Raw genomic sequence first — 10,735 nt, 5'->3', positions numbered from 1 at the left:
TTTTTTTTAGATTTATTTATTTATTTATTTATTTATTTATTTATTTATTTATTATATGTAAGTACACTGTAGCTGTCTTCAGACACTACAGAAGAGGGAGTCAGATCTCATTATGGATGGTTGTGAGCCACCATGTGGTTGCTGGGATTTGAACTCCGGACCTTCGGAAGAGCAATCGGGTACTCTTACCCACTGAGCAATCTCACCAGCCTCTCCAATACTTTTAACATGAAGGAGTGTTGTATTTTGTCAAATGCTTTTTCTGCATCTAAGGAGATGATGATGAGATTTTTCTCTTTGAGTTTGTTTATATAGTGAATTATGTTAATGGGTTTTCTTATATTAAACCAACTTTGCATCCCTGGGATGAAGCCTACTTGATCTTGGAGAATGATGGTTTTGATGTGTTCTTGGATTTGGTTTGTAAGAATTTTATTGAGTTTTTGCATTTTATATTCATAAGCAAGATTGGTCTAAAGTTCTCTTTTTTTTGGTTGGGTCCTTGTGTGGTTTATGTATCAGAGTTATTGTGGCTTCATAGAATGAGCTAGGTAGTGTTCCTTCTCTTTCTGTTTAATGGAATAGCTTGAGGAAAATTTGTATCAGGTCTTCTTTGAAGGTCTGGTAGAATTCTGCACTAAATCCATCTGGTCCTGGGCTTTTTTGATTGGGATGTTTTAAATGACTTCTTCTATTTCCTTGTGTGATATGGCCCTGTTTAGATAGTTTAACTGCTCTTGATTTAACTTTGGTGTGTGATATCAGTCTAGAAAACCATCCATTTCATCTAGATTTCCCAGTTTTGTTGAGTATAGGCTTTTATAGTAGGATCTGATGATTTTTTAAATTTCCTCCTTTTCTGATATGTCTCCCTTTTCATTTCTGATTTTGTTAATTTGAATACTGCCTCTCTGCCTTTTGTTAGTTTGTCTAGGGGTTTATCTATCTTGTTGATTCTCTCAAAGAACCAGCTTCTGGTTTTGTTGATTCTTTGTATTGTTTTCTTTGTTTCCATTTGGTTGATTTTGGCCCTGAGTTTGACTATTTCTTGCCTTCTACTCCTATTGAGTGAGTTCACTTCTTTTTGTTCTAGAGCTCTCTGGTGTCCTGTTAAATTGTTAGTGTAAGATCTATCCTGTTTCTTTCCCTGGGCACTTAGTGCTATGAACTTTCCTCTTAGCACTGCTTTCACTGTGTACTGGCTGATTTTGTGTGTCAACTTGACACAAGCTGCAGTTATCACAGAGAAAGGAGCTTCAGTTGGGGAAATGCCTCCTCGAGATCCAGCTGTGGGCATTTTCTCAATTAGTGATCAAGGGGGAAGGGCCCCTTGTGGGTGAGACCATCTCGGGGCTGGTAGTCTTGGGTTCTATAAGAGAGCAGGCTGAGCAAGCCAGGGAAAGCAAGCCAGTAAAGAACATTCCACCATGGCCTCTGCATCAGCTCCTGCTTCTTGATTTGCTTGAGTTCCAGTCCTGACTTTCTTTGGTGATGTACAGCAGTATGGAAGTGTAAGCTGAATAAACCCTTTCCTCCCCAACTTGCTTCTTGGTCATGATGTTTGTGCAGGAATAGAAACCCTGACTAAGACAAATTGGTNCCAGCATAGTGGGGTATTCCTGTGACAACCTGACCATGTTTTGGGGAAGACTGTGGAAGGACTTTGGAACTTTGGGCTTGAAGATCCATTCGTTGTTAAGAGCTCTGTCAATGTTGTGTAGGAGCTTCGAACATAATGTTGAGAACAATGCAGAAGATGGAGGTCTGGCTTGTGAAATTTTAGAGGGAAAATTAAAGACTTTTCAGGGCCATTGCTATTTTGATTTGCAAGATTCGGTGGTTCTGGTTAGCTGGGACTGAAGAATCAGCTGTGATTAACAAGATACCAGAACTACTAAAGTGAAACTTTTGCATTACTGGGACTATTGATGCTGGTTAGCTGGAGCTATGAAATTAGCAGTGATTAAGAAGAGATCAGCATCACTGAGGTGAAATCTTCTGGTTGGTTCAGCCAAGAGTCTGCCCCAGCAGAAAGGACCAGGAGGAAGGGTGTGTTGATAGTTTTTAAATCAAGAATGTAGTGTTTAAATATAACACCAATAATGTGCTTTGCTTAAAGCTCCGTTTTTACTGTAGATACTTTTTCAGATAATCCTGTATGTTTTCACTTTTCCTTGCTGCTGTACCATTTCCCTCTGATTTGGCCAGTTTCTTTCGTAAAACAATTGACAATCGTATACACACACACAAACACACACACACAAGCACACACGACCATATATATATTCTTGACCAAATAAATTTTGGCCATTTTTACCTGACCACCCCCCTCCCCATTACCCTCTCCAGCTGAAGCCTTTTCTTTTCTAACAAATCTCCCTCCTACCTTGATGTAATTTTTGTCATTTGTTTAAATAGAGTGCTTTCAAGAGCATAGGTAGGGGTTATATACCAAAATACAAACAGCTTATTAGTGGCTATACAACTAAATAATAGCTACCTCTCCAGCAGCCATTAATTGCCCATGGATCACAGTGGTGAGTGGGGTCTTATGAGCGCCTTCTTCATGCATATTGTAGTGTCGATAGGCCCAATTTTGTGCAGGTCTTATTTAGGTAGCTATAGCTGTAGTGAGCTCATGAGTGCAGCAGCTTTGCCATGTCCAGAAGGCACTGTCTCTCATCACTGCTCCCTTTTCTTTGGTTATATTTTTTCTGCCCACTCCAATATTCCCCAAGTCTTTACATAGATATTTTATTAGGCCTGAGCATTCTGTACTCCCTTATTCTCAACACTTTGACTAGTTATTACTCTCTGCTTTAACCACAGTCCACTGCACAAGGCATTTTATCTGAGTAATTCAATAGTAGCACTGATCAATGGATATCAACACCAGTATTTAGAAGGTATTTTGACATGTTGATTTAACAAAGCAACAGTAGTAGGTTCCTTCCTAAGGCCTATGATCTTCCTGTTATAAGTTCTTGACTGGGTTTTCAGTTCTAGGCATGAGTTTCCTCATATGGAGCTGGCCTTAAACTGAATCTGAAAGCATCTGGTTACCTATGAAATAGTCATACTATTATTACAAAGTGAGCAAATCTTCCCTGGCAGGTCTTATTGTAGCTCATGGGATTACATTTAGGTAAGATGACTAGTCTCTTCCAGCAGTCTTCCAACACTGTGAAAGCTAGCTACCAAGGAGGAAATTTCTAGTTCAGTTCTAGCTTGATCTCTCTATAGAATGCAACCAAAGTATAGAGTGTATTCAGCAATGGGGCTTTTACAGCTGGTTCTGGTAGAGTAATGAGCTGCAATGGTGGTAACCTGTACTGTTCGGGGGTGGGGTGTGGGGGGAAGATCTCTGGTTCCTTCCTTGCCAATGGTATAAGGGGAAGTATCTCACACCTGACACTGGTATTTGTATTTAATACTGATTACTTTCTTAAAGCAAGATCCCTGAGGTTTTTCCTTTATTCTTGTGTGTGTATGCATGCATGTGTGTATGCGCGCGAGCGCGCGCGCGCGCGAGAGAGAGAGAGAGAGAGAGAGAGAGAGAGAGAGAGAGAGAGAGAGAGAGAATATAATGAGAGAGAGAATATATGAGTATCACTGATATACTGATTATAGAATCAGAAAACTATTACCCAAATACTTAGAGAATACCACTCAGCATCTCAAAAAGTTTTTATCTTTCATTTTTTTTTGCAACTAATATTTTATGTCTCTAAATCAGCACATTCAGATTCAGCACTTCTTTCTTTCTTTTTTTTTTTTTTTTTTTTTTTTTTTTTTTTTGGTTTGGTTTTTTGATACAGGGTTTCTCTGTGCAGCCCTGGCTGTCCTGGAACTCACTTTGTAGACCAGGCTGGCCTCAAACTCAGAAATCTGCCTGCCTCTGCCTCCCTAATGCTGGGATTAAAGGCGTGCGCCACCATGCCCGGCTTTCAGCACTTATTTCTTTAACAGTAAGTAGTTCCAGATGCTGTGATTCTGAGAAACTTCCATCTGTATGCTAATTCATTTGGTTTATGAATTATCAGAAAAGTATTTAACTCATTCATATACTGCAGGTGAGCATGCAGATGAACCATGGAATTTGAATAATTCTGCCACGGTCATGTAGCTTAGCACTAGTAGTGAGACAGTGAACCTCACATTATTAATCCCTACATTAATAATAACTGTTTACTATTACACTTTCATTTAATTCCCAGCACTTGAAACATATTATCATCATGTAAGAGGAAATAAACACGTGTAACAAACCTCCAGATTAATGAAGTATAAACTGTAAACAAGTGATTAAACTCTGGAAACCTCAACCTCAATTCAGAGCATCTTTTGTCACTGAATTAGGAGTCATCCAAATTGGGTCAGGAGACACCCCAGTAATGTTGAATCCCAGTAATGTTCTAGGCACTATTATTTTTCTTACTTTCAGTTTAAAAATACTATTAGTGTCATTACATTGTAGGGAACACTGTACATGTATATATAAAACTGTACCTACATCTATTCAAACATTATCTTCTGTTGCCTTTCCCTCCAGTTCTCTTGCTTTCACTTACCAAATAGTCACTTTCTACTTTCAGACACACACACACACACACACACACGTGTGTGTGTGTGTGTGTGTGTGTGTGTGTGTGTTTCATCTATATTCTACACATAAAATGCCATTTTTGTCCTTTTGAGTCTAACTTGATTTTTTAACATTTAACACAAAAGGTAAGTTCTACATTAAATTTTTAATATTCAACATTAATATTTTAACATATTTATCATTAACATCCATTTTCACTCAAATGAAATATATCTTTATTATTCATGGCTGAATAAACTTCATTACACATATACACCACATTTTCTTTATATATTCATTTGTGGTGGCATCTATGCTGGTTCCATATTTTGAACTACTGTGAATAGTGCTTCAATAAACATGGATGTGTGTGCATGCGTCTCTGTGGTATGCTGTCTTTGAATATGACTACATATTTGAGTATAGCTGACTCATATCATGGCTGTGTAATATTTATTCCCTCAATAACACAATGAGATGTTAACATTATTACATAGATTAAGGATATAAAGTTCAAAGAAGAAATGTAAATTTCTCAAGCTTTCCAGATTGTCTTGGTCCAAAGCTTGTGGCATCCTTTTGAGCAGAAATACATCAAGCAAGAAAGCAATGAAGTGAGAGGCCAGGGGAGAAGCTATAAGACATCTTGTGCGAGAATTAAAGCACCATCTCTTTCATAAAACATTCTTGTGAAACTATTTCCCAAGTTGGCCAAAAAAATTCTTTCTATGTCATTTATCTTAGTCTTTTTGTTTTCCATCCTGTAATACTGGTCTCTTGGGCTCCTGCCTCAGTATCATCCCAAAGCATCAGAAGGAGGAGGGAGGAATCAGGGCTAGAGGAGGGAGATAGTGTATAGAGGAATCTTTCCTGGCTTGTCAGTTCCCTGATCCTGATGGAAGAGAAGGTGGGGTCTCTATAGCTGCTTTTGCCCTGTTATCTTGACTCGTCACTTATTCCCTAAGTCCTCTTCTAGCAAAAATGTCCATATCTTAGAGTAATCCTGAGAAGTTAAAGATATATGAAAAGGTAAGTAGTGCTAGTTCCTATGCATATGGTCAATTCTCCTGTCATTTCTTTATTTCTATAAAGAATACCTATTTAACTATTCCTCTCTATACCTAAACAAACCTCCAAAATCCAGTTAATATTATCTACCTCTGACACCTTTATGGATGGTAATTTCTTATCTTTCTCACCATATTATGATATAATATGCTTGCCTTTCTCTCTTCAACCTTATGACCTCTGCTTTTACTTTATGTTTTCCATATTCTAGAAATCATCACATAATCTTCTCTCATTGACACTGTTCCTACAAAGTAAGTTTACTTATATGTCATACATTTAATCTAGATAAAGTCTTCTTTCAGTGTGGTTAATCTAACTTTGTGGTTTTTTAAGTTGTATTTTTCTTTATTCTTGAGAATTTCATACAGGTATACAATGAAATATAATCATATCCACACCCATTTTCTCCTTCAGTTAACATATATATCCCTGTATGCTCCCCTCCAAATTTAATGTCAGTTTTTTTCTATTTAATATCCACAAAATCCAATTGGTACTGCCGTGTGTGTGTGTGTGTGTGTGTGTGTGTGTGTGTGTGTGTGTGTGTGTATGTCAGGCTATCCACTGGTATATGGGAAACCCACGAGTGAAAATGTATTCTCTGAGTGTCTCGGATTTACAGTCAATGTAGACTTCCAAATTTGTCAATTCTCCTAAATATCTACTTAAATTCTCTATTGATCATCATTTCCACACAAATTATTCACATACTTAACCTGATTGTATTCTATTCCTCAATCTGTTTACCTGTTCTGTCTATGTTATATCAACCTTTATTTTCCATCCAGCAGTTATATTCTTTTTGTTAATCATTGACTAAAACACCCCACATAAGAAATACTCCTTTAATCCCAGCACTCTGGAGGCAGATTTCTGAGTTCAAGGCCAGCCTGGTCTACAGAGTGAGTTCCACGACAGCCAGGGATACACAGAGAAACCCTTTCTCAAAAAAACCACCCCTCCCCCAAAAAAACCCCAAAATACTCCCAGAGGTGAGGCAGGCACAGTGAGGTATAATTCCTCTATGTCAAATATGGACAATTTAGGAAGTTAATAAGGGACAAAACATGAATGATAAAGATTCTTTGTGAGAGCACCAGTGTTTTTGACAGAGAAAAGTATATGTACCAAGTCACAAAGTGTAAGAACATCCTGAGACTTAGAAAGAAAAATCAGTGATGGATGACTGGACTATGGTGGAAAAGTGAGAATAAAAATTGAAACTTTATTGGAAGGTTTTGGATAGTCTTGTGGTTAGTTATTTCTGACTAAATATCACTCTAGAAGCAATTAGATGTTAAAATGCCTCATGTTTAGGTGGAAAGAATGGAGAACCAATGAGAGGCTATGAAATCAGGAAGTAAAAAGGATCTGATATTTGGAATGAGGATGAAGGTGGTAGAAACAAGATAGGAGGAAGGGTGCTGCCATGAGAGATAAGAAGGGAGAGGCAGAGAGATAAGAGCAAACCACAAGGAGGCAGCTATGGGTTAACTATTGACAGGATGTAGGGTAATAGGAAGATAAAATAGAAAAACAACCTAGAAAATGTCCAAATCCCTGGCTTAAAAACATGTCACTCATTGTTATAAAAAGATTTGGAAAATCTCAATTCATTTTCAAATACATACATATATGTGTATGTTTATATGTATGTTCATGTGTGTTACATTCTTTGCTGTACTAGTGAGGACACATGAGCCACTGTAGATAAGTAGTTCCTTCCTAACATTCACCTGAGTAATAGTAGTGATAGTATATGCAAGTTTTCATGGAAGCAGTAACAGGAGGCATACTGCCAGCCATATGAGGGGGATAGGAAAGAAAGGATAGATAGTTTTCATAGGAAGACATGCTTCTTGAACAAAGACTGAGTCAGCTGTACTGATGGAGACTACAGCAGGAGCAGAGCTGTTCAGTGACACATATAATTGTGCTTCAGAAATACACTGCACACTACGACAAGACAGAATGTTTTGATGAAAGCAATGGAAGATGCTGAAATTTTCTTTATAAATTTGAGAAAGTACCCAAGGAGCTGAAGGGGTCTGCAACCCTATAGGAAGAACAACAATATGAACTAACCAGTACCCCCAGAGCTCATGTCTCTAGCTACATATGTATCAGAAGATGGCCTAGTCAGCCATCATTGGGAGGAGAGGCCCTTGGTTTTGCGAAGATTATATGCTCCAGTACAGGGGAATACCAGGGCCAGGAAGCAGGAGTAGGTGGGTTGGGGAGCAAGGGGTGGGGGAGGGTATAGGGGACTTTCAGGATAGCATTTGAAATGTAAGTGAAGAAAATATCTAGTAAAAAAAAGAAAACAAAAAAAGTTTGAATGTCATTGTGGAGCCTATAGGGCATACCCGATGGGTTCTAAAAAGAGGAGTAAATCTGATGATTTGAACTTTAGGGGACAGATAATAGGTATAGAAAAATTGTAGTTTGTATCCAAGAGGTTGTTTCTTCTTTTCCAAATGTTTAAATATGAAGATACAAAATATTAATAGTTGAAGATGAAGGTTTGAGACCAACACAGTCCAAAGTACAATGAGTGGCATACAAAGAAGATGGAAGTGAATGGTCATGTCTAAGGTTATGAAGGACAGTTGTAGCTGTTAACTTTCCATTTAAGAAACTAGCATGCCAGTTGGATGGTGGTGGTGCATGCCTTTAATCTCAACACCTAGGAGGTAGAGACTGACAATCTCTGAGTTTGAGGTCAGCCTGGTCTACAGAGTGACTTTCAGGATAGCCAGAGCTACACAGAGAAACCCTGTCTCAGAAAATAAACAAAACAAAACAAAACTAACAAACAAAGAAAATGAAGCTAGCATGTCAGTAACACTCTTACTTAGAAAAAAGTCAAAGGCTCAGGGATAGATAACGTAGAATAAAAAGAGAAATGCAGTTCTGAAAGCATCATTAGAGTTTGTGAGTACATTTTCTCCTCCTATAGGGTCAGGCAATAAAAGAATCAGGGAAGAAACTTCTGGGAGATAAAAAAAACAAACTTAGATATCTAGCAGACTCAACTGTCCATTGTGATCTCTATCTCCCCTCCTGATGCTATGACCATAGAAGATGTTGAATAAAAATAATCCCTTGTTCATATGAATTGTCATGTGGGAATGCCAACTTTTCTCAGACTCAGAGAACGTTTGAAGATTTGGAAGAAAAAAATCTGACTTTGTTACTAAGATTTTTAAAAGGGGGAGTTCTCTGCTGACTGCTAACTTGGTCTTGATGCTAAAGGACTTGTGCTAGTCTTCCGGGAGGAGAGTTAGCTGAACTTTCAGAATCAATGACCTGTTCAGTACTCACATCATCCAGCACCTACTTCATGTCCTGATATCTAGGTGAGTTCTAGACTTTCTTTGTAAGTTTTAAGGTCTTGAGTCCCATAGTTGCTGTAATCCTTGATTTTCTGTCTTAACCTCCCTTCTTTGCAGGAAAAGGTTATGTTCCTAGCTGAACTCACAGATTCCTTCTCTTGAATGTAAATCCAGAATGCATGTTTCATGAATACCTCATAGGTTCTTAAGTTCCACATTCCTGGTTCCAGTTTCTAAAATCTGTGTGACTAGGAGCAAGTCATTGAATTTTCAGTGTCTGTTTAACTACTTTTATGAAAAAGAATCATATTTATGTTTTCACTATCAACATTTATGGCTTTGATTTCTTCTTGCCTTTGTATGTGACTAAAAGACAGACATTGGGACTCTTGTCCTTTTTCCCCCAGATATTTCTCAGTGCATGATTCTCCAAGGGCTAGAGCCATCTTTTAAAGTGTCTTTAAACACAGTCATTTATTTTTGTCTCTGTTTTCTTGGCTCATCATTCAGCTCATCGAACAGCTGTTATTAATCACACCTACCACAAGCATTGCAGAGTATAGTCACCAAGCTAGATTCTTTCTGCTGCTTTTATAAGATACCTTGGTCTATCTCTTGAACAAGACTGAAAACATGGAGCGAAGGAACCACAGTGGGAGAGTGAGTGAATTTGTGTTGCTGGGTTTCCCAGCTCCTGCCCCACTGCGGGCACTACTATTTTTCCTTTCTCTGCTGGCCTACGTGTTGGTGCTGACTGAAAACATACTCATCATTACAGCAATTAGGAACCACCCCACTCTCCACAAACCCATGTATTTTTTCTTGGCTAATATGTCATTCTTGGAGATTTGGTATGTCACTGTTACGATTCCCAAGATGCTTGCTGGCTTCATTGGGTCCAAGGAGAATCACGGACAGCTGATCTCCTTTGAGGCATGCATGACTCAGCTCTACTTTTTCCTAGGTTTGGGTTGCACAGAGTGTGTCCTTCTTGCTGTCATGGCCTATGACCGCTATGTGGCTATCTGTCACCCACTCCACTACCCTGTCATTGTCAGTAGCCGGCTATGTGTGCAGATGGCAGCTGGATCCTGGGCTGGAGGTTTTGGTATCTCCATGGTTAAAGTTTTCCTCATTTCTCGCCTGTCTTACTGTGGCCCCAACACCATCAACCACTTTTTCTGTGATGTTTCTCCATTGCTCAACTTGTCATGCACTGACATGTCCACAGCAGAGCTTACAGACTTTATCCTGGCCATTTTTATTCTGCTGGGGCCACTCTCTGTCACTGGGGCTTCCTACATGGCCATCACAGGTGCAGTGATGCGCATCCCCTCAGCTGCTGGTCGCCATAAGGCCTTTTCAACCTGTGCCTCCCACCTCACTGTTGTGATTATCTTCTATGCAGCCAGTATTTTCATCTATGCCAGACCTAAGGCACTCTCAGCTTTTGACACCAACAAGCTGGTCTCTGTACTCTATGCTGTCATTGTACCATTGCTCAATCCCATCATCTACTGCTTGCGCAATCAAGAAGTCAAAAAAGCCCTACGTCGCACTCTGCACCTGGCCCAAGGCCAGGATGCTAATACCAAGAAATCCAGCAGAGATGGTTAGGTAGGGAGCAGTTGATAATATAAAACTTGGGTTTGTTTTCTTTTCCTTCCTTCCTTCCTTCCTTCCTTCCTTCCTTCCTTCCTTCCTTCCTTCCTTCCTTCCTTCCTCCCTCCCTCCCTCCCTCCCT

At 39.1% G+C, this 10,735-nt stretch overlaps 1 protein-coding gene across 1 annotated transcript; it reads left to right on the top strand.

Moving 5' to 3' along the window:
- Nucleotides 1–8,872: 8,872 nt before the first annotated feature.
- On the top strand, nt 8,873–10,643 carry LOC110298696 (olfactory receptor 226). Its single transcript, XM_021168093.1, has 2 exons — nt 8,873–9,015; nt 9,502–10,643. The coding sequence occupies exon 2, from the start codon at nt 9,625–9,627 to the stop codon at nt 10,606–10,608; it is 984 nt and encodes a 327-aa protein (XP_021023752.1). The 5' UTR covers nt 8,873–9,015; nt 9,502–9,624; the 3' UTR covers nt 10,609–10,643.
- Nucleotides 10,644–10,735: the final 92 nt, after the last annotated feature.

The sequence above is a fragment of the Mus caroli genome, chromosome 7 (assembly GCF_900094665.2).
Source record: "Mus caroli chromosome 7, CAROLI_EIJ_v1.1, whole genome shotgun sequence".
NCBI lineage: Eukaryota > Metazoa > Chordata > Mammalia > Rodentia > Muridae > Mus > Mus caroli.
The sequence above is the reverse complement of the archived record's forward strand: the minus strand, read 5'-3'. Positions and strand labels throughout refer to the sequence as shown.